Consider the following 27884-nt stretch of genomic DNA (forward strand, 5'->3'; position numbering starts at 1 on the left):
AAAAAGCCTCAGGCTCTTTTTGACAATACCATAGCAGTGAACAGACTTTTAGCCAGGTAGAAAAGTTGTCTGCAGGCAGCTGAGGAGAAAACCTATAAAACTACTATAAAGTTATTGTGAAGGCAAGTGCTTTCCTCCCCTGCATCTCCAACTCAGGTATTGCTCTCAGCTCTCATCGTGGAGAGACTATGCTCTCTCTGAGCATGTTATTTTCTTTCTTTCATTTCTAGTAATCTCTAAATACAACTATTATACAAGCAACTATTATACTGCCCTCCGACATCCTGAAGGATCCATCACAACCTCCAGAACAGCAATGGAGAAGATTATCCATGACTTCTACTCAAATCTCTTCAATAGCCATGTCCACTTGCCGACATACCAAATTCCAGAGGATGGATATGTCGTTCCCAACGTTCTCCCTTCCGAAATCTGACACGCCATTTCGTCGGTAAAGAAACAAACAGCACCTGGCCCAGACAAGGTCAGACTTGAACACCTGAAGAACCTGCCGTCAGTACTCATCAATACACTGGCTCGGCTCTTCACTCACTACCTGTCTGAATGCAAGGTTCCGTCCCAAAGGAAAACCAGCAGGACCGTACTACTGTTCAAGAAGGGAGACATCCATGACATTGGCAACTATCGCCCAATCTGCCTATTGTCGGTCATCTACCAGTTGTTCACTCGAGTCATCCTGAATAGGATTGGCAGAACACTAGATGAAGGACAACCATGCGAGCAAGCCGGGTTCCGCAAAGGATTCAGCACCATTGACCATATCCACACAATAACCAAGCTCATTGAGGTTTCTCGAGAGTTCAAGATGCCGCTCTGATTAACGTTCATTGATTTAAAGAAGGCCTTTGATTCTGTTGAGATGGAAGAGGTCATTGAAGCCCTAGTCAATCAGGGCATTGAAGCCCAATACATCAAGATCCTTCATGAGCTGTATTGCGGATTCACTACCAGGATCTCACCATTCTACAAAGAAGTGATCGTTGATGTCAAGAGAGGGGTACAGCAGGGTGATACCATTTCACCGAAACTCTTCAGTTCCACCCTCTAGAACATCATGCGATGACTGGAATGGGAAGGAATGGGAGTGAAGATAGATGTTCGGCAACCACACCACCTCCGCTTTGCTGATGACATTGTTTTAATAACACCAAACATCAGCCAAGCGGCACAAATGCTGGCCGACTTTGACCGTGAGTGTGGAAAAGTAGGACTACAGCTGAATCTTACGAAGACAATGTTTATGAGAAACAGCCTTGTTCCTGATGCCCCATTCGCTCTCAACGGAACGACCATCTCCGAATGCAACAGCTATGTGTACCTAGGTAGAGAAGTCAACATGACAAATGACCTGGCACCCGAGCTGCACAGGAGGATAATGACCTGGCACCTGAGCTACGCAGGAGGAAGAGAGCGGCTTGGAACGCCTTCAAGAACCTCGAAGAAATAGCTAAGAGGATGAAGAACCTCCGGCTCCGGGCATATCTCTTTGATTCCACTGTTCTTCCTGCGTTAACTTATGCCTCAGAGACCTCGGCCCTACGCAAACAGGATGAGAATGCTATTCAGGTCTCCCAAAGAAGAATAGAAAGAGCTATGCTTGGAATATCACGTTTCACTCAAATGAGAGAAAGAATCCGGAGTTACGAACTCCATCGACGATCAAGAATCAGGGATGCTGTCTCATTTGCCAAGGTGTCAAAAATCAGACAGAGAGAGAGAACAGGGAGGAATGCCCTGCCACAGCGGCAGGGTGGGACAGGGGGATGCTAGGACCCGTGGTGGGGGAGGATGGGCACTGGTGGAGGGATGGGTAATTGATCATTGTATAACTGAAACCCAAGCACAAAAATTTGTGAGTCTATAAGTGTACTTCATGGTGTTTCACTAATAAAAAAAAATGATAAAAAAAATAAATAAAATAAAATATCATGAAAAAAAAATCAGATGGGCTGGTCACATAATGAGATTTAAAGATGACCGCTGGACTAGAGCTGTTACTGACTGGATTCCACGGGATGTCAAAAGACCGCGTGGCCGCCCACCTACCAGATGGTCAGACTTCTTTGTCAAGATCATGAACGATCGGTTTGAGGCTCTTTATGTTCCCAGAGCGAACAGATGCCATTGGGCTACACTAGCACACGGCAGGGACAAATGGAGACGTTATTGGCGCCCGCTCGAGGAAATTGACTACTAACAGGATGTTCAGTGATAAGTGATTAAAATACAAGCAAAAAAAATGGTGATATGGGGAAAATGATATAAACAAAAATTGAAAGTGGTTTAAGAAAGTATTTCAATTAACGCTTGTTGTTCCTGGCTTAGTCCTGGCATAGCCACCCTTGGTAACATCGTAGGACAACTGGAATGGGAAGGAATGAGAGTGAAGATAGACAGTTGGCAACTACAACACCTCTGCTTCACTGTTGACATCATTCTTTGACTTATTTTTTTGCTTTGATTTTTGGGTCACAGCTGGTGGTGCTCAGGGGCTACTCCTGACTCTGCACTCAGGAGTTTCTCCTGGTGATGCTCAGGGGACCATATGGGATGCTGGGAATCAAACAAACATTGGCCGCGTGCAAGGCAAATGCACTAGCTGCTGTGCTATCATGATAGCCCTAGACATTGTACTAATAACACCAAACATTAGCCAAGCAGTACAAATGCTGGCCGACTTCGACCATGAGTATGGAAAGGTCAGACTGCAGCTGGGTCTCATGAAGACAATTTTTATGAGAAATGGACTACCTCCTGACATTCCATTCACTCTCAATGAACGAAGATCTCTGAATGCAGCAGTAATGTATACCTAGATCTAGAACTCAACATGAAAAACAACCTGGCACCTGAGATGCGCAGGAGGAAGAGAGCTGCTTGAAATGCCTTGAAGAGCATTGAAGAAACAGATAAGAGGATAAAGAACCTCCAGCTCTGGGCACATCTCTTTGACTCCACCTTTCTTCCTGCACTACATACTACTCAGAGACCGGACTCCTACGAAAATAGGATCAGAACACTATCAGTATTTCCCAAAGAGGAATCCAAAGAGCTATGCTTGGAGTATCAAGATTCACTCAAGTGAGAGAAGGAATCCATACTTCCGACCTCCATTGATGATCGAGAATCAGGGATGCTGTCTCATTTGCCAAGGCATCAAAAATCAGATGAGCTGGTCACGTAATGCAATTTGGAGATGACAGCTGGACTAGAGCCATTACTGACTGGATTCCACGGGACGTTAAAAGATCGCATGGCTGCCCACCTACGAGATGGTCAGACTTCATTGTGAAGACCTTGGCCGAACGGTTTGAGGCTCTTCATGTTCCTGGAGCGAGCAGAGGCCATTTGGCTATACTAGCACACAACAGGGCAAATGAAGACGTCACTGAAACCTGGTCGAGCAAATCGATGAGTAATGGGATGTCAAGTGATCAAGTGATGAAATATAAAGTAGTTTGGGGGTTACATCCACCATTGTTCACAGCTTATTTTTGCATTCTGTACTTAGGGATCCCTTTTCACAATGCATGGTAAAATACTGGGGTGACAGGAACTGAATATGGGTTCGCATGCATAACCAGCCTTAATGGTTATAGTAACATTCAGGCCTCTCAAAGCAAGTGTGAAATCTTTTGATAACCATGAAGGAATTTCCACAAGGTGGGTGGGACTATGCAGATTCCAACCAGCAAAGACTTCAGCAGAGGGAGTGCATGCAAGGTTGGCCTCCAGCTGAGCTAAGAGAACACACAAAGATACAGGTTTAAGGGAGGGACTCTCCCAAAATAAAGTGAAGCAGCCAGGGCATAGTAAGGCAGGAAAGATATTTGCCTTGCACCCAGCCCATATAGTTGTTCCCTAAAGCCCACCATGAGAGATAGCTTAGGGCAGAGCCAGAAGTACACCTCGAGCACAGCTGAGTATCACCCCAAAAGAAAAACCAAAAACTAAAAAAACAAAAATAATGAAGTCCTGGAGCCAGGGCTGTGGACATGTTTGATCTTCTTTGCACTTTTAGGGCTTTCCCTGACTTCTTGTATCTTTGTTCAATGTTTGATTAGGAACAAACTGAAATCCGGAAGTCTTTACTAGGAAGTATCAATTTCTCATTAGAAAGGGTGAGTGATTGTACAAATCTCACTACCTTCACAAAACAACCATATCCGGGGATGTGTGGGGCCTGTGAAATTGTTTTCTGTCTAGTATGGAAATTATATTTTGATTGACATGTCATCCTCGTCAAGTAATTATTTCCTAATTCTTTCCTTGAATAATCTTTGAATTTTCTCATTCCAAAACTTCACCCAGTGCATCCTGTGTATGCCCCTGGCCTGTGCCCTCTGCCTTATAACCACCTCCTCAGATCTTCTGAGGGCCACATCAGTGCCTGGGGAAAAGTTTTATCCTGCTGGACACAAGAGAACTCTTACCTGGTAGATAATACTTATAGGATATTTTGAATTTCATTGCCAAATTTAATTTAAATTCATAGCACTGTAGCACTTTTGTCCCAGTGTTCATAGATACTCTTAAAAAGGCATCAGTAACGTCTCAATTGTGGGACTTGTTACTGTTTTTGGCATATTGAATACAACATGGGGAGCTTGCCCAGCCCTGCTGTGTGTGCAAGATACTCTCAGAAGCTTGCTGGACTCTCCAAGAGGGACAAAGGAATAGAACCCAGGTCAGTCACTTGCAACACAAAATGCCCTACCTGCTGTGCTATTGCTCCAGGAAAATTTAAACTCATATGCCAAGATCAATCTGAATAATATTAGCTTCCATGCTTCTTATACCATTACTTAAAATAAGCTTCATTGTCACACATTTGAAATATCCCTGGTTAAAACACTTGATCCACATGAGACACATTAAGAAGCTCAATCCATAACATTATTCTTAATTTCAGTAACAAGGTAGAGGATATAGCATAAAAAGCTGGAGTAATTCCTGAGAGTGAGGCGAAATCTGCAAATTCTGTACAAAATAACAAAGTAGAAAATGTCTAGGAGTTTTGGAAGCAGAGATGACTATGGGAAAATAATGATAAGCTTGAAACTCATGAGGTAAAAATACACAGTAGGTCGTCAAAAATGAAAAGTTGCCCAAAACAAGTATTTTAGGTGTTCTAGGGAGTAGTGGCTGGCATGCGGTGATTATTCTAGCAATACTAGGAACTTGCTTGTCTACAGAGATTCACTTGATATGAAAGGCTCGTCTTTTCGTTTTCCCAGGCAAAGATGAAATGGAAAAAAAAAATCAAAGAAGCCTTTTAGCAGTTGTGTGAAAATCTTTATTTACATTGAACCTTCAATAACAGGGGGAAGAGACACACCACAGACCACATTATCCTCCAGTATGCTCACATCATTAGTCTATAACCATATGCATTGTAAGAGATTTTGATAAAGGTCCAATAGCAAAATAGGGTATCACTTTTTCTGAGAGTGTACCAGTGAGCCTATGCAAACATGACCTGTTATTCATATTAAAAATAGAAAGTTCTCCCATTTCATTATCCAGAAAAACACCAATTCTCATTCTCACAAATTGTTCTGGCCTTTCAATGCGCATATTACCAGGGAGAGTCAAGGTGATATCTGATTGCCATAAGTCACTTTGAGAGAAGGGAAGTGTCCAAATATGATCATGGAAGGATGCTTTACACACTCCGAGGGAACATTTGCCTATGCCTCTCACTTCTACCTGCCAAAAATGCCTGCCTCCATCAAAAGACTCACAGCACTGGAGAGCTGGGAAAGGAACAATGTTGTCAACATGGCGGTGGTCAAGCAGGTGAGGGTGACTTGATCCAATGTGGACACTACTTCTATCTTTGGAGATGGTCAGACTTGGATGGGCAGTATCAGGATCCAGTTTCAAATTCTCCTGGAATTTGCTCATTATTTTGTGCAGACCAACACAATTGGGAGGAAGAGTATAGCTCTCATTCTTGAATTCATATGAGGAGACTGTAGGGAAGAGTGGGTTTTTATACCTATGCTGAAGGTTCTTAGCAGTTGCTAGAAAATCCTGGTCAGCCTGCAAACACTTCTCTGTTATGTCACCCAAGAGAATTTTCACCGTGTTCATACTGCTTAAACCTTGGCTCTTATTCTGCGCTATCTGTTCTTCCATCTCTCTCTCTCTGTTGAGCAAGCTGGCATGAATGGAAAATTGCTCTTCACTCAAGGAAAGTTTGAACTGCTCAAATTCAGCTTGTAGTTCTTCTTTCCAAGACAGTATTTTCCACCTTCCTTCCACACTTCTTTTAATTTGATTTTCACACTCCTTTTCAGCATCGCTTATCTTTGTTTTCAGAAGTTCTATGAATCCTTTGAGCTTCTTCCTTTGACTCTCTGCAGCTCTGTCAGTGGGGATCAGGTGGTGACCCTGGTGGTGAGTGGAAATTCGACACTGAGGACACAACAGCTGCTGGTCCTCCTCACAGAACAGGTCCAGGGCCTCATTGTGCTTCTCACACAGGGGTTCCTCTGCCTGCCATTTCCTTTTGCTCTTTCCAGTGGGGAGCTGCTTAAGGATTTCTGTGATGTGACACAATTGGTTGTTCCTCTTGAGGTTCCTGTCAGGGCAGTGGTGGAGGCAGACAGGACACAGGAAGACGTATTGGAGGTCAACCCAGCACTGGTGGATGCAGGAGTCACAGAAGTTGTGCCCACACTCAAGGTTCACTGGGTCTCTCAAGTAATCCAGACAGTGAGGGCAGATGGCCTCTGCTGGGATCTCAGCCAGGGAAGCTGAAAATTCCATTGGTCAGGAATAAGGATACCTGAAGAAGTTCCTTTGAGAATGTTCTGGTTCTCTACCCACTCTAAGGTCAGAAGCAAAGTTCTTCTTAGCCCTCACGCTTTGAGGAAAGCTGACCTCTTTTCAGGTTCTCAGGAAGTTCCACTACCACAAACTTGTTTTTGATTTCTTCTTTGCAGATCCTGAGATCTTTGCAGCTGCCAAGTGAGAGTGTGGCCAGATGATCACCGTCGACAATTTCTGGGGGTCTTGTTCCCCTTCACTCAGTTATCTTGGCATTTTGGCCTTTTTTTTTTTTTTTACAAAACAGGCACAAGATCAAGAAAGTGAAGAAATTATGCCACGTCAAGGATATCCAAGTAACTTTAGTTTGATAATTTTACCATATACTGTCAAAAGAAAAAAAATACATATAGACAAGTGGAGATAGGTCAATGTAAAGTATAAATTGTCTGAAACAAATATATATAGCACAGCAGGTAGGGCGTTTGCCTTGCAAGCAGCCAACATGGCAGACATGAGTTCGATTCATCCGCCCCTCTTGGAGAGCCTGGCAAGCTACTCGTGACGTATTCCATATGCCAAACACAGTAACAAGTCTTGTAATGGAAATGTTACTGGGCCCACTCGAGCAAATCGATGAACATCGGGAGGACAGTGACAGATATATATATATATATATATATATATATATATATATAGGCCCTCCCGTTGATCGTCGATTTGCTTGAGCGGGCCCAGTAACGTCTCCATTGGAGACTTTGTTGTTACTGTGTCTGTCATATCGAATACTCTTGGTAGCTTGCCGGGCTCTCCGACTGGCTCTCCAAGAGTGGCAGAGGAATCGAACTCGGGTCGGCCATGTTGGCCGCGTGTAAGGCGAACGCCTTACCCGCTGTGCTATCGCTCCAGCCATATATATATATATATATATATAGCATATATGTATATATAGCACATATATATATATATATATATATATATTACTTCCTCCCATTGTTCATCGATTTGCTCCAGCGGTCCCAGTACAATCTCTATTGTGAGACTTGTTGTTACTGTGTTTGGCATATGAAATACATCACGGGTAGCTTGCCAGGCTTTGCCGTGTGGGCAAAAGACTCGGTAACTAGCCAAGCTCTCTGAGAGGGGCGATGAATCAAACCCGGCTCAGCCAGGCAGTAGCTTGCATGTCAAATGCTACCACTGTGCTATAATTCCAGCCTATATATGTATATAGAGCATATAAAATGATAACCAAATGCAACTTAGCATCTTATTTGATTTTACTTATAATCAAATCATGCTATTATGATTTAAATATTAGAACAGAGTGATAGCATAGCGGGTAGGGCGTTTGCCTTGCACTCAGCCAACATCACTGACCCGAGTTCAATTCCTCTGCCCCCTTTCGGAAAGCCCGGCAAGCTACCAAGAGTATCTTGCCCGCTTGGCAAAGCCTCGCAAGCTACCCGTGATGTTTTCGATATGCCAAACACAGTAACAACAAAGTCTCACGATGGAGATGTTACTAGGCCCGCACGAGAAAATCGATGAACAACAGGAGGACAGTGACAGTGACAGTGACTGTGAATATTGTGGAGGATTTCCACCGAAGGTCACCTGTAGTGTGGAATTTGCTTCATGATATTAGAGAAGAGATAAAATGGCACAATGTTGTATGGCTAGATTGATTAGGTTTAGAATATGCCTTTTTGTCCTCTTATCATTTGAATATGGTTTCTAATGAAAAAGTTTAAACTGGGAACCAAGCTGCTCATACCTCACTGTTGAGAGACTCGCAGGAGGAACTGAGAGTGGCCTCATGAGCAATAAGGTGACAAAGCAAAGCCACCACATCACTCCCTTAGTCAGCCCTGCCTCTCACTTTTGGCTGTTCTACCCATAGAGTTGGGCGGAGAAGCCTGGGTGAGTGCTTACTGCCAGGCCTGATAGGTGATTTCAGAAGTAACGAGAGGGATGGAGGAAGAGAGAGAGAGAGAGAGAGAGAGAGAGAGAGAGAGAGAGAGAGAGAGAGAGTAGACCTAGTTAAAATAGAGAATCAGAGAGTAGAATGAGGGTTGTCAACTCACCATCCCCCCTCTTCTCATATATGACTAACATGCACACATTCTCTCCCTAGCGGAACTATCAGAAATCTGGACAGATACTCAATGTGGTCATGTGGTCAGAACCAGAAATTTAGTCATGAAAAATCTAGTAATTATTTAGTAATGAATAACCCCCTGATTGACTAAACCTTGATAATAAAGAAGGAGAGAAATACCCAGTATGAATAAACATCAGAATGACAGAAGCTGGGAAAAAATCTGAGTGTTTGAACAAGATGAATTCCAAGATCGAAAAAAAAATTTTTAAAAACCGCAAACATGTTAAAAGAAGAAAATACCAGAGGTGGTTTGGCATGAAGAGAAATATCCCTATAATAAGGGTCTCAAAGAAAAGAGAATAGGGTGTTACATTTTGGAGGGAGAATTGAAGCTAAGAACATCTCCAAGGCAAGGCTTGAATCACACACACAGATCCTGAACGCTGTTTGTTTGTTTGTTTGTTTGTTTGTTTTGTTTTGGGGCCACGCCCAGTGGTGCTCAGGGATTACTCCTGGTTCTGCACTCAGGAACTATTTCTCCAGGGCTCAGGGACCTAGGAATAGGATATTGGGGATCGAATACAGGTCAGCTGAATGTAAGGAAAATGCTACTCCCACTGTACGTTCACACTGGAAGCTTTAGAAGTTCCAAATAGAATAAGTTCAAGGAGAAAAACTTCAAAACACATCATATAGAAGAGTGAAAGCTAAATCATACCTAAGAATATAGAAGCAGGGCAAAAAATACGTATGAGGGAGCTCTCTTAAAGATCACAATTGGGCTGGGAGAGAGTAAGGTGAGTAAGGAACTAACCTTGAATGTGTCTGATGAGGGTTTTATCCTCAGAAGCCCATTGGTCACCGGAACCCAGCTGAGAGTAATCCCTGAACGCAGAGGCAGGAGTAAACCCTGAACACAGATAGATGCTCAAACATCAGTTTAAAACCTTTAGTAAAGATCGATGCCAGAGAACAATTAAAAAAAAAAAGAAAAAAGAAACATTATTTTATTCATATGTGGAGTATAAAGAAACAAAGCAAGGAAATAGACAAACCACAATTAAACAAACCCTTCAATATTGTCCACATAACTTAACTGAGGATGCAATGCGGGTGATGGTATATCAGGATAAAAATTGATATAAAAACTACGTATGTCCAACCAAAACTATTACTGTTTTTCTAACCACACACTTAACAAGCCAATTTCCATGTCAGTGCTTTTCTTTTTTACTTTAATTCAAAACTGTACTCCTCTCTCTCTCTCTCTCTCTCTCTCTCTCTCTCTCTCTCTCTCTCTCTCTCTGTCTGTCTGTATCTCTGTCTCTGTCTCTCTCTTTGTGTGTGTGCCACGGAGACTTTATGTGGAGCCTGGGATCAAACCATGGTTAGATGTATATGAGGCAATTGTGATGCCTCTATGGCCCTCTCTTTAAAGACAAAAAATGTTATGCTTCAGATAATAAGGTTAATGTAATATTAACTGGAGCAATAGCACAGCGGTAGGGCGTTTGCCTTGCACACAGCCAACATGGCCGACCTGAGTTCGATTCCTCCGCCCCTCTTGGAGAGCCCGGCAAGCTACCGAGAGTATCTCGCTCGCACGGCAGAGCCTGGCAAGCTCCCCGTGACGTATTCAATATGCCAAACACAGTAACAACAAAAGTCTCAAATGGAGATGTTATTGGGCCCGCTCGAGCAAATCGATGATCAACAGGAGGGACTTTACTTACTTAATGTAATATGACAGTGGTGGAAAGCTATGGAATTGGTATACAAAGTGAATGTTCTCAATGACAAAGTACCCACTACTGTCCAGTTCTACCCCATAGTCACCTCCAGTCTGATATTCTTTACACAGAGTTTCTACGGGATTAGAATGGTGACTAACACCAGCTACTTCAGATGGTTCATCACATATCAGGTGTCAGTCACTGCGTCCCCTCTGCACCCCAATTCCCACAGTGAGCCCATCCATCACATTTCTCCACTGTGTCTGATCTATGTCACGGTGCAAATTGCTATCTGAGTTTAGCAAGAATATATGTGATGAAGAAGAGAAAGGTAGAGGAACTGGAATTTCTCATGAATGGAAAATCTTTTCCAGGAAACTGAACAGAGGGTGTGTTTCCTTTATAGGTGCAGATCTCTGTCTCTACAGGGCTAGAAATCTCCAGAGTACGTGTCCCTTCAAATTCTGCCTCCCCACATGGTCTCAATCCCATGCTTGCCTGGTTGGCCAGTTGTAAAGGTCTTGAGTTCCTCTGGGGTCAGTCTGCAGTGGATTTACTGGACGCTGTGTGAGGGCACCCTGGCAGCAGTGTGCGGTCTCTGAGCTGGCCAGCTCATTTAAAGGCCAGGGTGGGTCTCCACTAGGTGGGTCTCCACTCGGTGGGTCTTCCAACTATGGCAACCAATCTCAGGAAAGAGCAATGACCCAACCTCCAAGAAACAGCCGGTGGACTGGCCTAGAGCTAAAGGGAGATTTAGAGAAACCGTTGCACCTTTAATTTTCACTTAATCCTTTCAGTGCCACCAAGTTCTCTTAGTTTACAAAGACACTGGAAAGACATGTTCTTTCTTTCACCACTGAAGCATTGATTGGAATCCTAACTTCCACCCAAGTCCACGATTGGCAGTTTTCTCCTGCCTAGACCCATTTGAAATGAGGGTTCATCTAATAGGTAATAACTCTTCACTAGAAAACGTCTTCATCTGACACACACACACATATACATACACCGTTACATATGTGTGTGTATTGTTGGGTGTGTGTATAGATAGACAGATATGTATTTATCTATATATATAGAGATTTTAATTTCTTCCAAACTCTCTCTCTATATATGCATATATATTATAACTATTATTAGGGTATATAATATTATACTCTATTATATAGAGCTGGAGCGATAGCAGAGCAGGTAGGGCACTTGCCTTGCATGCAGCCAACATGGCCGACCTGAGTTCGATTCCTCTGCCCCTCTCGGAGAGCCCGGCAAGCTACCAAGAATATCTTGCCTGCACAGCAAAGTCTGGCAAGCTCCCCGTGACATATTCAATATGCCAAACACAGTAACAAGTGTCACAATGGAGATGTTACTGTGCCCGCTCGAGCAAATCGATGAACAACGGGAGGACCATGACCGTGACCGTGACTATATATATATATATATATATATATACATATATGTGTATATACAGACACACGCACTAAGGAGTGACAAGGTTCGAAAGGTTATGAATCTGCTTACTCCTTAACTACAGGTTAATAATAATTGTTGACTCAATGTGAAGCTACATCACAGTGAAACATTTCACACCAGTAGCTTAGAGCATCGTTTGCTATTTCCCTTACCTCAGTTTCCCCTTTGAGCTCCCACATAACTGTTCTTTTCAAAAACCTGCCAGAATACATATTGCTTAAGGTTAACCAGGCTTGGAATCTCAAAATCTAATACAATTAAAGTAAAAGCAACTTCAAAACCCCACGCCTACCCTCTAGGGCATGGGAACAGCTCCAGGAAAAGTGACTGTTGGGGACATTTGACAGCAAACCGAGCTGGGGCCTACTTGTACGGTGAAGGAGAGGTGGGCTTCTCTATCCTACTCTCTCACCTGCAGTCCTCACTTCAAAATAATACAAATATGATTCTAATGATGATGATGATGATAAAAATAATAATCAATATTATTTAACCACCTGAAGGAAGTTTTTGGAAAAATGTATTTCCCCACAGTCAGATTAGAATCAGAACTGTAGTTGGAGTGGAAATGAGTGACGCTCGGGGTTTGGGGGCAAGTCCTTTGCAGACTGGCAGCAGTAAGTAGGGGTCCTGGGGTGTGTGGGGTCCAGGGAGAGATCTGGGCCACAAGGAACTGCCTGAGAAAACCATGTGCTCAGGAAGTGCCTTTCCTGTAACTGCCATCACTGCAAAACACCGGGGTGACCAGAGCCAAGCTTGGAATTCTTAGTTCACAGGATGAAAACTTGCAAGACAGCAGTCCTCCAAAAATAATTTTCCATCCCAGTTTTCTAGTTCTAGATTGTTCTTTTCTAAACTTTTTGGTAATTCCTATACCTGTGTTACTAGGGATATTTTTACTATATAATTATCTTCTTCTTTTTGTTGTTGTTGTTGTTAATTTTGGGATCACACCAGACCCAGTGCCAGTGCTCAGTGCTTGTTCCTAGCTCTTGATGTGTTGCTCAGGATTGCTGCTAAGGGTGCTCAAAGCTTTAAGTGTTGCTGAGTAAATTAACCCCTATGTTCCCCTGCTAGGCAGGCACTCCAGCATTTCAGGCAATTTCTCTAGACACTAAGTTGTTTTCTGATTCCAGACCACATTCCTCATATTTTTAATATTTACTCAGGGATGGTCTCTGAGAATCTAGTGTACGTCTGGACTCGACACCCTCCAAATGGTATTTACCAATAAGCACATCAACTTCTGGGCCTTCATAAATTAGGGTCCCCTGTTTCACCTGATACTGTTTCACAGCACAGCTCTCTGTGATGAGCAAATGACCTCATTCACATCACAGGAGTGTTCACTCAACTCTGGGTTCTAGTATAAAGTATTATCTGGTTAATCTCAATACCCCACTCCAGTTCCCCCATAACACCTAATTGATCCCTACTCACCTTGGTCCTGACCGGCCTAGCACAGTGCCTGAGGCTATGGGAGAGCTACTCTCCTTGCAGGATGCAGACTTCAGCCTTGCATTGGGCACTGTTCGCTCTTCACCCAGCGGTGTGTTTATATACATCAGTGGTGGAGCTGGAGAGACTCATCCAGGAATGACTAATGGACTGTAGGAAGGGGTTGAAATGCTGGAGGGATTTCATGAATTTGATTGGTTGGTAGGGACACTAGGCCCACAAACGAGGCATTGAGTGGTAATCATGTTCAGTCTATAGTCTACTTTCAGCATGCTTCTATTGCCACATGGAAATATTCTATATGCCAAAAACAGTAACAACAAGTCTCACAATGGAGATGTTACTGGGCCCACTCAAGCATCACCAGGTATGGACCAAAAAGAAAACAAATAAAAAAATAATCAATTTTATTTCATTTCTTAATATATTTTTTGTTTGATTGCTTTCACCCCAAATTAGCAGTGCTCCAGGCTTAACTCTGGCACTGTGCTCAGGTTCATATTTGATGGGGACTAGGGATATGTGGAATAGGATTAATTGGTACTAGGGACCAACGTTGGTGAGCTTCATGCAGGTGAACGCCCTACCCACTGTATTTTCTCTCTCTGACTCCATAAAAAGAAACATATTTTGGTAAGAGGTTGATTATTCTTGATCATGAGCTCATAAAATTACTTGACATATTTTCTAAAACCTTTTATTTTTGGAATGTTTTTATCCCAAAACGCATGGTGCACTTAAAAATTGTTATTATATAATAATTATATATGTATCACTGTCACTGTCACTGTCCTCCCGTTGTTTATTGATTTGCTCCAGGGGGCCCAGTAACGCCTCCATTGTGAGATTTGTTGTTACTGTTTTTGACATATCGAATACATCACAGGGAGCTTGACAGGCTTTGCCATGTGAGCGAGATACTCTCTGTAGCTTGCCAGGCTCTCTGAGAGGGGCAGAGGAATTGAACTCTGGTCAGCCAGTCGGCCGCATGCAAGGCAAACACCCTACCCGCTATACTATCTCTCCAGCCCCATTTTGTAACAAAATGGGGAAAAAAAGGAAAAATAAGAACTTTCTTTTCAATGTGAGAAAAGCATGGAACTTGTAACATACTAAACTCAAGAATTTCTAAGAAATGAAACTAGTAGGAAAAATGTAGATGCTACAAGCACATTTGTGAAACCTGAAAAATGCGATGTTAGAAAATAACTTGTAGTTTTGTTTTGTTTTTTTTTTTTTGAGTTTCGAAAGAACTTGGTTTTGTTTCCTGAACATTTTCTATGTAACCTTCCTTTTAATAGAAATGTCAAAATGTCAGAAGCGGCTGAAGAGAAACCAAATAATCACCATTTTGTTGATAACCAAAAAGCTCTGTGTGCTCATAGAATGCTGCAAGTCTAAGTAATTCTCTGAGGGGTTCGAGCACAGCGGGTAGGGCATTTGCCTTGCACGCACCCGATGCTGGTTTGATTCCCAGCATCCCGTATGGAGTAACCACTGAGCTTCACCGGGTGTGACCCAAAAAGAAAAAAAAAATCCTAAATAATTCTCTAAAAAGCCGAACCTGATATCTGAGCACAGAGATTATCCTCAAAAGGCTAGGGATAATGGACCATGCATGGGACCGCTGGAATAGAGCTGTTACCAAATGGATTCCATGGGACGTCAAACGATGGAGTGACTGCCCACTTATGAGATGGTCAGGTCTGTCTGAGGCTCTTCATGTTCCTGGAGCGAGCAGATGCCATTGGGCTACACTAGCACGCGATATTTTTTTTTATTTTTATTAAATGGGAATGATAATTAGAATTGTAGATTACCAAGGAAATTGATGAAAACGTTTGCATTGTTTATTAGCAGTTATTCAACAACGTTCCTCATGTATGAGACGACTCAGATTTTTTTTCCCTCTTTCAAGATTCTATTTGTTTAACTTTATTTACTTAGTTTTTCCAAATTTCCTTTCAAACTTTATATAAACACAGTGGTTTACAAAGTTCTTCATGAGTGACAATTCTTAAACATAAAATAAGTCTTAAAATATTATTGATCAAGAAGAAAAGAAAAGCTTTATCACTGTAAAATATTGGTGATTTATTGGGAAAAAATTAAAACTCACTAGGAAGGACTGATAAAACTTGTCATGCATGTGACCTACACATATAGAATCTTGGGACCTCAGAGAGTTCCCCAAGACCATAAGGAGTGATAACTGAAGAATAAGCACTGAGCACTGCTAAAAGTGGTATAAAAAGAAATAACACAAAAGTCTCTCAGGGTAACTTAAAACACACTGATCTTAAAATTAAATAAAAAAAAATGCATTCATCTGGGGAACATAAAGCAACAAAATGGGAGACTAACACCCAGGAGTGGCTGAGATTAGTACCAGGAATTTTGCTCCATGACTTGAAGGCCAGTCACACGTGCTAGGGGAAAAGGAAGCTCAGATAGAGAAAAGAACACCAAGTAAAGGGTGTTGTGAGGATCCTCCCAGGGTGGGAGAAGCATGCTGAAAGTAGACTGTAGACCAAACATGATTGCCACTCAATGCCTCTCTTGTAAAACAAAGGACCCAGAAGAAGAGAGAGAGAACAAGGGGGAATGCCTGCCACAGAGGCAGGGTGGGATGGGGGGATGGGGGGTGGGAGGGATGCTGGGATCCGTGGTGGTGATGGATGGGCACTGGTGGAGGAATGGGTACTTGATCATTGTATAACTGAAACCCATGGTCACGGTCCTCCCGTTGTTCATTGATTTGCTCAGGCGGGCCCAGTAACGTCTCCATCGTGAGACTTCTTGTTACTGTGTTTGGCATATCGAATACGTCACGGTTAGCTTGCCAGGCTTTGCCCTGCAGGCAAGATACTCTCAGTAGCTTGCCAGGCTCTCCGAGAGGGGCAGAGCTATCGAACTCAGGTCAGCCATGTTAGCTGCTTGCAAGGCAAACGCCCAACCGCTATGCTATCGCTCCAGCACTAACTGAAACCCAAGCACAAAAATTTGTAAGTCTATAACTGTACCTCATGGTGTTTCACTAATAAAAAACTTTAAAAAAAATTCTGAGTTCAGCAATATAATAGAGAACAACGTTCTTGTCTTCCACACAGCTGACCCAGTTTACTCTGCTGGAAACAAATGGTAGGTACACTAAACCCTGCCAGGAGAAAACCCTGAGCACAGAGCCCAGATTAAATCCTGATCCCAGCTCTTTGTGACCCCAAACTAAGCAAAACAAACAAACCTTCCTGGTTGTCTGGCACTTCAGTATTCTCTTTGTTTATTTGTTTTATGGTGGGAACACACACCCTACAGTGCTTGGGGGTACTTGCCTGCCTCTGGGCTCAAGGATCACACCTGGCAAACACCTTACAGCCTCCACTATCTCTCTGATGCCAACAGCGCTCCGTTTCTAGTTTTTTTTTTATCATTTCTACTTTTCCTCAACAAGAATGGGATGTGGAACATGAAGACAATTGAAGAAGGGCTTGCTTCCCCTGAAAGCTAGTTCCCTGAACATGGCATTCCTTGTGACAAAATAGAGCTCTGGGGAATCACTTCCCTCTCTAAAAATCCTTTAATCCAGCCCCACCCTATCTGAGGGTGGTTCTCCTGAGCCCTACCCTAGGATGTATATAAATGCTGTGCTGAGTGCAGGGCAAGCATTGCCAGACTGAAGTCTGCATCCTCCAAGGAGAGCAGCTCACCAACAGCAACAAGCACTGTGCAGGACCAGAATCAGGACCAAGGTGAGTAGTGATCAATCAGGGGTTTTGCCTTATGTAGAGCAGGGGTGGGCCAGAGAGATCAAAGTGGGGATGGGGAGGGAAGGGGGGTTGTGTTTCTTGCTGGACCAGAGCTTAGCTCCCACAATTTCCTTTGTGCTCACTGTGTGAGGTTCTAGAGGGCAACTTTCTGACTAGCTGGTGTCTATCTTCCTTATACTGAGTCCCAGAATTAAGTTCCCTTTCCTCCTCTAATATGAATGGGGTCATTTTCCCATTCACGGAGACTTGACAACTGTGGAGCAATATTACTTGAAACAGGGGACCCTAATGCACGAGGGACCCTATTGCACGAGCAGTTCCTTTGGTCTTAGGAGAGTAAACTTGGAGAAGCCCTTGAGTCTAGAACTGTTCTGGTCATCAGAGAGACACATCCCTTAGAAACCCATATTGAGTTCAGGACAATGACTGAGTGTGTAACTGTTTTCCTGGCAGGAGAGAGCCTGAGGGTTTCAACTTTCTGAGGAAAATCACCCCCGACTTGCCCTTTCCCACACCCAAGGATGGAGGTGTGGGAAGCCCTGGCCAAAATGCAGCCAGACCTCATCTGTCGCATCTGCCTGGACTACATCAATGACCCTGTCACCATCGACTGCGGCCACAGCTTCTGCGACTCCTGCATCCACATGTCATCGAAGGAACTGCAGGACACATTCCCTTGTCCCGTGTGCCCGCAGTCCCGCCAGGAGATGCGCGTCAGTGCCAACGCCCAGCTGGGCAGGCTGGTGGACCTGGCCAAGCTCCTGCACAGCTCCAGGAGCAGCGAGATGGCAGTGGCAGAGGAGGGCAGGTGTGAGGAGCACAGGCAGGGAGTGAGCCTCTTCTGCGAGGATGACCAGGAGCTGGTGTGTCCCCAGTGCGCCCAGGGCCCTACCCACCAGGGCCACCAGGTCAGGTCCATAGGCGAGGCAGCGGCTCATCACAGACAGAGGCTTGGTGACTGCATCAAGTCCCTGAAGAAGCAGCTGGTAGAGCTGCAGAAGCTAGAAGTCGCCCAAGACAGAAACATCCTGCAGCTGAGAGAGGACATGGGAAAGCACAGGAATCAGCTGGCCTTGGAATTTGAGCAGCTCACCCAGTTTGTGGAGCGTGAGCACGAGGCCGTGCTCTGCAGGCTGACAGAAGAGGACAAACGCCTGCAGCAGCAGCTCAGGGACAACCTGGAGGCCTACTCGGACCACATCTCAGAGCTGAAGGACCTCAGACGGGAGGTGGCGGAGCGAAGTGTGATGTCTGAGGAGATGGTGCTGAGGGGCGTGAGGGGCCTGCAGCAGTGCTGTGCGGGCCTGCAGCCCCCGGCCGTGCAGCCCCTGCGCTTTTGGCCCGTGGCCTACAGCCTCCCTCCTCTGCACCCGCTGCTCAACAGCATCATCCGGAGATTCCGAGAGCGCATTAGCCTGGACCCCGACACGGCCCACCCCAACCTGCGCGTGTCCCAGGACCTCCAGTCGGTGACCTGCGTGAGGGAGAGGTCCAAAGGGGATGGCGACCCCTGGCCCTGGGATGACACCGCCCAGCTGGTGGTCCTGGGCCGGGAGGGCTTCGCCTCTGGCTGCCACTACTGGGAGGTGCAGGTGGGTGCCAAGCCCGAGTGGGCCGTGGGCGTGTGCAGCGTGGTCCCTTCGGCACAGACCTCGCGGCCTCTGGCGGCTCCCAAGAGATGCTGGACGCTGCAGCTGCAGGACGGCGACTACCTGGCCGTGAGTGCGGGGCTGTGCCTCTGGCTCTCAGGGACCAGCCCGCGGCCATTGGCATTTACCTGGACTGGGAGCTGGGCCAGCTTTCCTTCTACAACTTCCCCGACGGGTCTCACCTGCACTCATTCACCGAGCCCTTTGCTCAAGAGCTCAAGCCCTACTTCTGCTTGGGGCCCGACTCCGCCCCTCTCTCTGTGGGCCCTGGTGGGGCTGAGGATGGGTGAGCATATCCTGGGCTTCCCCCATGCATCATGTGGTCAGCTTGTGTTCTTGTAAATTTGGAATTCTTTGCATTAGGTGTCGATGGTTAAGGTTGATGTGAAGAACTGTTCCCATTTTGTAACTCTTTGTAATTTTTAATGCCAACTATTTTATATCTTTATATCTATTTCTAATAAAATAAAAATTTAATGGTTAATAAGTTATACTTCCTTTCCTCAACATGTTATTGTCAAAGACATTGCAAACTTTTCTGATCCAGTTTTACTAGACCTGGGAGGTGGGAGGTCCCTGGGACTTTTGGCTTATTTTTAACACAGGTTGTTTATTCTTAGAGAATATGTGTATTTCACCAGTTTTCCTCAATTCTGTAACACTTTAGCAGTTTCCTCTGAGCATGGATCAAGGATTATCCACTTTGCCCAGTTTGATGAGGACCAAATAATAAAATAAATAAATAATTATAAAAACAAAGATCTGAATTTGTTATTAATATATTGCTACACTTACAAACAAAATTACGAATCAGATGTCACACACTTTTGCAGTTCCCCCACTCAGAAATGTTTTATTTGGGGCTGGAGCAATTGCATAGCGGGTAGGGCTTTTGCCTTGCACGTAGCTGCCCCAAGTTCGATTCCCTGCATCCCATATGGCCCTGTGAGCACTGCCAGGAGTAATTCCTGAGCGCAGAGCCAGAAGTAACCCCTGTGCATTGCCGGGAGTGACCCCCAAAAGAAAAATAATAATAATAATAATAATAATAATAATAATTTATTTGAGCCTTGTTATATAAATACCTTTTTCTCCTCCTGGCAAGAGAGAGCCCAAGGAGCTCTGCCTTGTGAGGAATAAAACTCCAGTTCTGCCCTTCCCACAGCTGAGAATGGAGGTGTTGGCAAAACTGGCCAAAATGCAGGCAGAGCTCATCTGTCCCATCTACCTGGACTACTCAGTCACCATCGACTTGGAGCACAACTTCTGTGACTGCTGCATAAGCCTCTCACGAAAGGACATGCAGGACAGATACTATTGCCCTGTCTGCGGGCAGCCCCACCAGGAGAAGAGTGTCAGTGCCATTGCCCAGCTGGGCATGCTGGTTGACCTGGCCAAGTTCACTACCGCTCCAAAATGCTCACGTTGTTTTCCCTCCCACTCTAAGGTGCTGAGTCTTTCCACCTCAGAGGTGTTCAATAGTCCTGCTTTGGAGCAGCAATAGGGAATGTGATTAGGTAGACTTCTTTTTCAGAGGAAAACCTCATTAATGGCTGCCCCCACGTGTCTATTTGCCTGTATTATGTCCACAACACACCTGTAAATAATCACCCTTCACTCCAACTTCCTAGAAGGAAGTTTTACTTGTGAATCCTTTGCCAGCAGAAAGAGCAACTCAATTTGGGTCATGTTAGGTACTGAATGATTCATGTACAGAAAGTTGAGGAAAGAACTGGAGGCTCTGGTTCGTTCTATTCCTCTGACAGCATACAGCACAGTCTTGAAGACTAGCATCCACCTGGAGCATGGATTGAGTCATATTTCCTTTTATAATATGAGAAAAGTCTTATGCTCATTTCTTTTTTTAATTTCTGTTTCCTACTGTTATGTAAAGGTCGGGAGCGATAGCACAGTGAGTAGGGCATTTGCCTTGCATGCGGCTGACGTGGCCGATTTGGGTCCTGCACACCTCTCAGAGAGCCCGGCAAGCTACTGAGAGTATCCCGCTTGCAAAAAAAGCTTGGCAAACTACCCGCGACGTATTTGATATGCCAAACAGAGTAACAAGTGTCACAATGGAGACTTTACTGTGTCTGCTAGAGCAAATTGATGGACAATGGGAGGACAGTGACAGTGATTTATTTATTTATTTATTTTTGTGGCCACAGCAGGTGATGCTCAGGGCTTACTTTTGGCTCTATTCTTGGAAATTACTCCTGACTGCACATGGGACCAGATAGGATCGTAGGGATTGAACCTGGGACAGTGTGTGCAAAGCAAATACCCCACCAGCTATTCTATGGGTCCATTCTATTGTCATGTTTTTTAGAAAAAAGAGGAATGGTGTATACTGGCAATGAGTTCTTTAGAATTAATATAGTCAAGATGAGATTGAAGAAGTAACTTTCACTAGTCCTAAATGAGCAAGTTTTAAAGAACAGAACCATTTTTTGGTCACAGAAAGTAAGGCAGATAAGACTTTAATTGACACCAGTACAGACGTATAGGATCCTGGACCCTTGGAAAAGTGCCCGAGCATGTCTAAAATTGTGAGAAGCACATAAATGTTGATCATCAAAAGTTTAAGGCTCTTCTTGACAAGAAAGACCACAGCAATGGACTGATTTTTTTTTAATTAGTGAAACACCATGAGGTATAGTTGTAAATTTACAATTTTTTGTGCTTGGGTTTCGATTATCCAATGATCAAATACCCATTCCTCCATCACTGCCCATTTTCCATCACCATGGATAATATCCCTCCCACCCCCATCCCCCCCATCCCACCCTGCCTCTATGCCAGGGCATTCCTTTTGTTCTCTCTCTCCTTTTGGGTGTTGTGGTCTGCAAAAGAGGCATTGAGTAGCAAACATGTTCAGTCCATAGTCTACTTTCTACATGCATCTCCCCTCCTGGGAGGATCCTCCAAACACCATTTATTTGGTGCTCCCTTCTCTATCTGAGCTGCCCTTTTCCCTAGAATGCCCGGCTGGCCTATAAGCTATGGAGTAATCCTCTTGGTGCTGATCTCAGCTATTCTTGGTCATTAATCTCATATCTTGTTACTTTATATCCCCCAGATGAATGCAATCTTTCTATATCTATCCCTCTCTTTCTGACTCATTTTGCTTAGCATGATACTTTCCATGTTGTACCACTTGTATATAAATTTCATGACTTCATCTTTTCTAACAGCTACACAGTATTAGTATTCCATTGTGTAGATGTACCAAAGTTTCTTTAACCACTCATCTGTTCTTGGGCACTCAGGTTTCTTCCAGTTTCTGGCTATTTTAAAGAGTGCTGCAATGAACGAACAAGTGCAGATGTCACTTCGACTATACATTTTTGCCTCTGTGGGATGTATTCCCAGGAGTGGTATTGCAGTGTCAAATGGGAGCTCAATTTCTAATTTTTTGAGAATCATCCATATTGTTTTCCAAAATGGCTGAACCAGTCGGCATTCCCACCAACAGTGAAGGAGTGTCCCTTTCTCGCCACATCCGCGCCAGCATCGGTTGCTTTTGTTCTTTTGAATGTGGGCCAGTCTCTGAGGTGTGAGATGGTATCTCATTGTGGTTTTGATCTGCATCTCCCTGATAATTAATGATGTAGAGCATTTCCTCATGTGTTTTTTTGCCATTCTGATTTCTTCTTTGAGAAAGTTTTTGTTCATTTCATTGCCTCATTTTTTTGATGGGGTTCGATGTTTTCTTCTGTGGAGTTCAACCAGTACTTTGTATATCCTTGATATCAACACCTGGTCAGATGTGTATTTGGCGAATATCCTTTCTCATTCTGTAGACTGTCTTTGTATTTTGGTCACTGATTCTTTTGAGGTGCAGAAGCTTCTTAGTTAAAGATAGTCCCATTTTTCTATCTCTGCTTTCACTTGCTCAGCCAGTGGCGTGGCGTCTTTGAAAATACCATTAGCCTCAATGTCATGGAGGGTTTTGCCAACTTTGTCTTCAATGTACTTTATGGTTTCTGCTGTGATGTTGAGGTCTTTAATCCATTTTGATCTTACTTTTGTACATGGTCTAGGCAGAGTTCTGAGCCCATTTTTTTTGCATGTAGCCGTCCAGTGATGCCAGCACAATTTGTTAAAGAGGCTTTCCTTACTCCACTTCACATTTCTTGCACCTTTATCGAAGATTAGATGATCACATGGCTGAGGGGAGATGTCAGTGTATTCAAACCTGTTCCATTGGTCTGCAGTTCTGCCTTTGTGCAATGGACTGATTTTTCTGTAGGCATAACGCTCCATCTGGGGGCAGCTTAGGATAACATTTATGAAACTACTCTTCCCCTGCGTCTCAAACCTGATATTGCGCTCCCAGTTCTGTCCTCCATAGAAGCCCATGTTTTCTCTGAATGAGGTATTCTCCTCTTTCATTCTTCATAATCTCTCTCTATAGAAATTTTACTTTAAAAAGGAAGATGATTTGGGGGGTATTATATGAATATAAATATAAAGTAGTTTGGGGGTCACACCTCGCATTGCTCAGGGCTTATTCCTGCATTCTGTTCTTAGGGATCCCTCTTGGCAATGCCTGGTATACAATTGAGGTGACAGAAATTGAATATGGGTTTGCGTGTAAGGCCAGCGTTATTGGTTAAAATACATTCTGGCCTATAACTGTAGATGTGAAATCCTGTGATAACCATGATGGAATTTTCACAAAGTGGGTGGGACAATTCAGATTCCAACCAGCAAAGACCTCAGGTCTCTCTGAGTAGAGGCAGTGCAGGGTTGGCCTGGAGCTGAGCTGAGAGAACACACAAAAGTTCAGGTTATAAGGTAGGGACTCCCCAACAATAAAATGAAGGGGTGGGAAAGAATACAGCAGGTAGGACATTTGCCTTGCACCAACCCCATATAGTTTTTCCCTCAAGTCCACCATGAGAGATACCTTAGGACAGAGCCAGAAGTACACCTTGAGCACAGCTGAGTATCACCCCAAAGGAAAACCAAAAACGAAAACCAAAACCAAGAAAATGAAGTTCCGCAGCCAGGGCTGTGAACACGTGTGATCTTTGCACTTTTAGGGCTTTCCCTGACTTCTTGTATCTCTGTTCAATGTTTGATAGGATCAAACTGAAATCCAGAAGTCTTTACTAGGAAATATCAATTTCTCCTAGAAAGTATAAGTGATATACAAATCCCATGATCTTCACAATCAACCGTTTTCAGGGACGTCTGGAGGCCTGTGATATTGTTTTCTATCTAGTATGGAAATTATATTTTGATTGACATGTCAACCTCATCAATTAGTTACTTCCTGCTTCTTTCCTAGAATAATTTTCTCATTCCAAAACTTCACCCAGTCCACCCTGTGGATGCTGTCCTGGCCTGTGCCCTTTGCCCTGTAACTGTCTCCTCACATCCCCTGAGGGCCACATCAGTGCCTGTGGAAAAACTTTATCCTGCTGAACACAAGATAACTCTTATCTGTTAGATAATACTTAAAGAATATTTCTAATTTCATTGCAAAATTTAATTTAAATGAATAGCACTGTAGTCCTGTGGTTCATCAATTTGCTCGAGCCGGCACAAGAAACGTCTCCATTATGAGACTTGTTCTTATTTTTTTTTTTTGGCATATCGAATACTTCATGGGGAGTTTGCCAGGCTTTGCTGTGAGGGCTGGATACTCTCAGTAGCTTGCCAGGCTCTCTGAAAGGGGCAGAGGAATTGAACCTGGGTCGACCATGGCAAGGCAAAATGCTCAAACTCCTGCGTTCACTCCAGCCGGAACTTAAACTCATATGCCAAATTAAATCTGAATAATACTAGCTTCCAGCCTTCTTATACCATTACTTACAATAAGCTTCATTACCACACATTTGGGCTATACCTGGTTAAAACATAAAACATTAAGGAGAACAACCCATAAGTATATTTTTTAATTTCAGTAACTAGATGGAGGAAATAGCTTAAAAAGCTGGAGAAATTCTTGAGAACGAGCAAAACTCTGCAAATGCAGTACAAAATAGCATAGTAGAAAGTGTCTAGGAATTTTCGAAACAGAGATAACTATGGGAAAATAATAAACTAGAAACACATGAGCTAAAAATACACAGTAGGTCGCCAATGGATTGAAGTTGCCCAAGATAAGTATTTTAGGTGTTCTGTGGACTAGTGGCTGGGGTGCGGTGATGATTCTAGCATTTCTAGGGACTTGCTTGGCTTAAGAGATTCACTTGATACAAAAGTCTCTCCTGTCAGTTTTCCCAGGCAAACAGGAAAGGGGACAGGGGGGAAGAAGGCTTTAGGAGATGTTCGAAAAGCTTTATTTACAGTGAACGTTTCAACATCAGGGGAAGGAAACATAGCACATACCACATTATCCTCCAGTATGCTCACATCATTAGTCTCTAATGATATACATTGAAAGAGAATTCGATAAAAGTCCAATCGCAAAATAGGGTATCACTTTTTCTGAGAATGTACCAGTGAGCCTATGCAAACATGACCTGTTAGTCATATTAAAAACAGAAAGATCTCCCATTTCATAATCCAGAAAAACGCCAATTCGTGTTCTCAAATTTTTTTCTGGCTGTTCAATGCACATATTACCAGGGAGAGTTAAGGCTAGATCTCATTGCCATATTTCACTTACAGAGTAGGGAAGTGTCAAAATATGATTGCAGAAAGATTTTTCACACACTCCGAGGGAACATTTACCTATGCCTTTCACTTCTACCTGCCAAAAATGCCTGCCTCCATCAAAGGCCTCACAACACAGCACACCTAGGAAAGGAGTATTCTCAACATGGGGGTGATCCAGCAGGAGTGGGAGACTTGTTATAAGGTTGACTCTTTTTCTATCTTTGGAGACAGTCAGACTTGGATGGGCAGTCTTAGGATCCTGGAATTTGCTCATCATTTTGTGCAGAACAACATAATTGGGAGGAAGTGTGTAGCTCTCATTCTTGAATTCATATGAGGAGACTGTAGGGAAGAGTGGGTTTTTATACCTATGCTGAAGGTTCTCAGCAGTTGCTAGAAAATCCTGGTCAGCCTGCAAACACTTCTCTGTTATGTCACGTAAGAGATTTTTCACCGTGTCCATACTGCTTAAAATTTGACTCTTATTCTGCGCTATCTTTTCTTCCATCTCTCTCTCCCTATTGAGCAAGCTGGCATGAATTGAAAATTGCTCGTCTCTCAAGGAAAGTTTGAATTGCTCAAGTTCAGCTTGTAGTTCTCCTTTCCAAGACGCTATCTTCCACCTCCCTCCCACACTCTGTGCAATTTGATTTTCACACTCCTTCTTAGCATCGCTCATCTTTGTCTTCAGAAGTTCTATGAATCCTTTGAGCTTCTTCCTTTGACTCTCTGCAGCTCTGTCAGTGGGGATCAGGTGGTGACCCTGGTTGTGAGTGGAAACTCGACACTGAGGACACAACAGCTCCTGGTCCTCCTCACAGAACAGGTCCACGGCCTCATTGTGCTTCTCACACAGGGGTTCCTCTGCCTGCCATTTCCTTTTGCTCCTTCCAGTGGGGAGCTGCTTAAGGACTTCTGTGATGTGACACAATTGTTTGTTCCTCTTGAAGTTCCTGTCAGGGCAGTGGCGGAGGCAGACGGGACACGGGAAGACGTCCTGGAGGTCAACCCAGCACTGGTGGATGCAGGAGTCACAGAAGTTGTGCCCCCACTCAAGGGTCACTGGTTCTCTCAGGTAATCCAGACAGCGAGGGCAGCTGGCCTCTGCTGGGATCTCAGTCAGGGAAGCTGAAAATGCCATTGTTCAGGAATAGGGTTAGCTGACGAAGTTCCTTTGAGAAAGTTCTGGTTCTCCACCCACTCTAAGGTCAGAAGCAACATCACAATTGGGCTGGGAGAGAGTAAGGTGAGTAAGGAACTAACCTTGAATGTGTCTGATACGAGTTTTATCCTCAGAAGCCCACTTGGTCACAGGGAACCTGCTAAGAGTAATCCCTGAGTGCAGAGGCAGGAGTAAACCCTGAACACAGATAGATGCTCAAAAATCAGTTTAAACCCTTAGCACAGATCGATGCCAGAGAACAAATTAAAAAAAAGAAAAAATGAACATTATTTCATTCATATGTGGATTATAAAGGAACAAAGCAAGAAAATAGGCAACCCCCAGTTAAATTAACCCTGCTATATTGTCCAAAAACTGTTAACTGAGGATGCAATATGGGTGATGGTACATTGGGATAAAAATTGATATAAAAACAATTATGTTCAAAGAAAACTACTAATGTGTCTCTAACCACACTCTTGACAAGCCAATTTCCATGTTAGTGATTTCCTTTTTTACTTCAATTCGAAACTGTACTCCAATCTCTCTCTCTGTCTCTTTGTCTCTCTCTATCTTTCTCTCTCTCTGTCTCTGTTTCTGTCTCTGTTTCTCTCTATCACTCTCTCCCTCTCTTTCTCTCTGTGTGTGTGTGAGTGTGTGTGTGTGTGTGTGTCTTTGTGTATGTGCCATGGAGACCTTATGTGAAGCCTTGGATCAAACCATAGGTAGATGCATACAAGGCAATTGTGCTATCTTGTGATGCCTCTATGGCCCTTTCTTTAAAGATAAAAATGTTATGCTTTAGATAACAAGGTTAATGTAATATTACAACTGTGGAAAGCTATGAAATAGGTATACAAAGTCAGTGTTCTCACTGACAAAGTACCCATTACTGTCTAGTTCTATCCCAAAGTCACCTCCAGTCTGATATTCCTTACTGAGTGTTTCTAGGGGATTCGACTGGTGACTCAAACCAGCTCCTTCCGATGGTCCATCACATACCAGGTGTCAGTCACTGTGTTCCCTCTGCATCCCCAGTCCCACAGCCGTCCATCACATTCCTCCACTGTGTCTGATCTAGGTCAGGTTGAAAATTGCTATCTGAATTTAGCAAGAATATACGTGATAAAG

At 43.8% G+C, this 27884-nt stretch overlaps 3 protein-coding genes across 3 annotated transcripts; 1 reads left to right on the forward strand and 2 right to left on the reverse strand.

Moving 5' to 3' along the window:
- Positions 1 to 5394: 5394 nt before the first annotated feature.
- Positions 5395 to 6795, reverse strand: LOC130020506 (tripartite motif-containing protein 60-like). The gene has a single exon (XM_056111103.1). It carries the CDS (start codon positions 6793 to 6795, stop codon positions 5395 to 5397), a length of 1401 nt encoding a protein of 466 aa, XP_055967078.1.
- Positions 6796 to 17851: 11056 nt separating this feature from the next.
- On the forward strand, positions 17852 to 20483 carry LOC130020507 (tripartite motif-containing protein 75-like). The gene is made up of 2 exons (XM_056111104.1): positions 17852 to 19048; positions 20145 to 20483. Exons 1-2 carry the CDS (start codon positions 17852 to 17854, stop codon positions 20481 to 20483), a joined length of 1536 nt encoding a protein of 511 aa, XP_055967079.1.
- Positions 20484 to 25580: 5097 nt separating this feature from the next.
- Positions 25581 to 26732, reverse strand: LOC130020508 (tripartite motif-containing protein 60-like). The gene has a single exon (XM_056111105.1). It carries the CDS (start codon positions 26730 to 26732, stop codon positions 25581 to 25583), a length of 1152 nt encoding a protein of 383 aa, XP_055967080.1.
- Between the last annotated feature and the right edge of the window lie 1152 nt (positions 26733 to 27884).

The sequence above is a fragment of the Sorex fumeus genome, unplaced genomic scaffold (genome assembly GCF_029834395.1).
Source record: "Sorex fumeus unplaced genomic scaffold, SorFum_2.1 ptg000012l, whole genome shotgun sequence".
Taxonomy (NCBI): Eukaryota; Metazoa; Chordata; class Mammalia; order Eulipotyphla; family Soricidae; genus Sorex; species Sorex fumeus.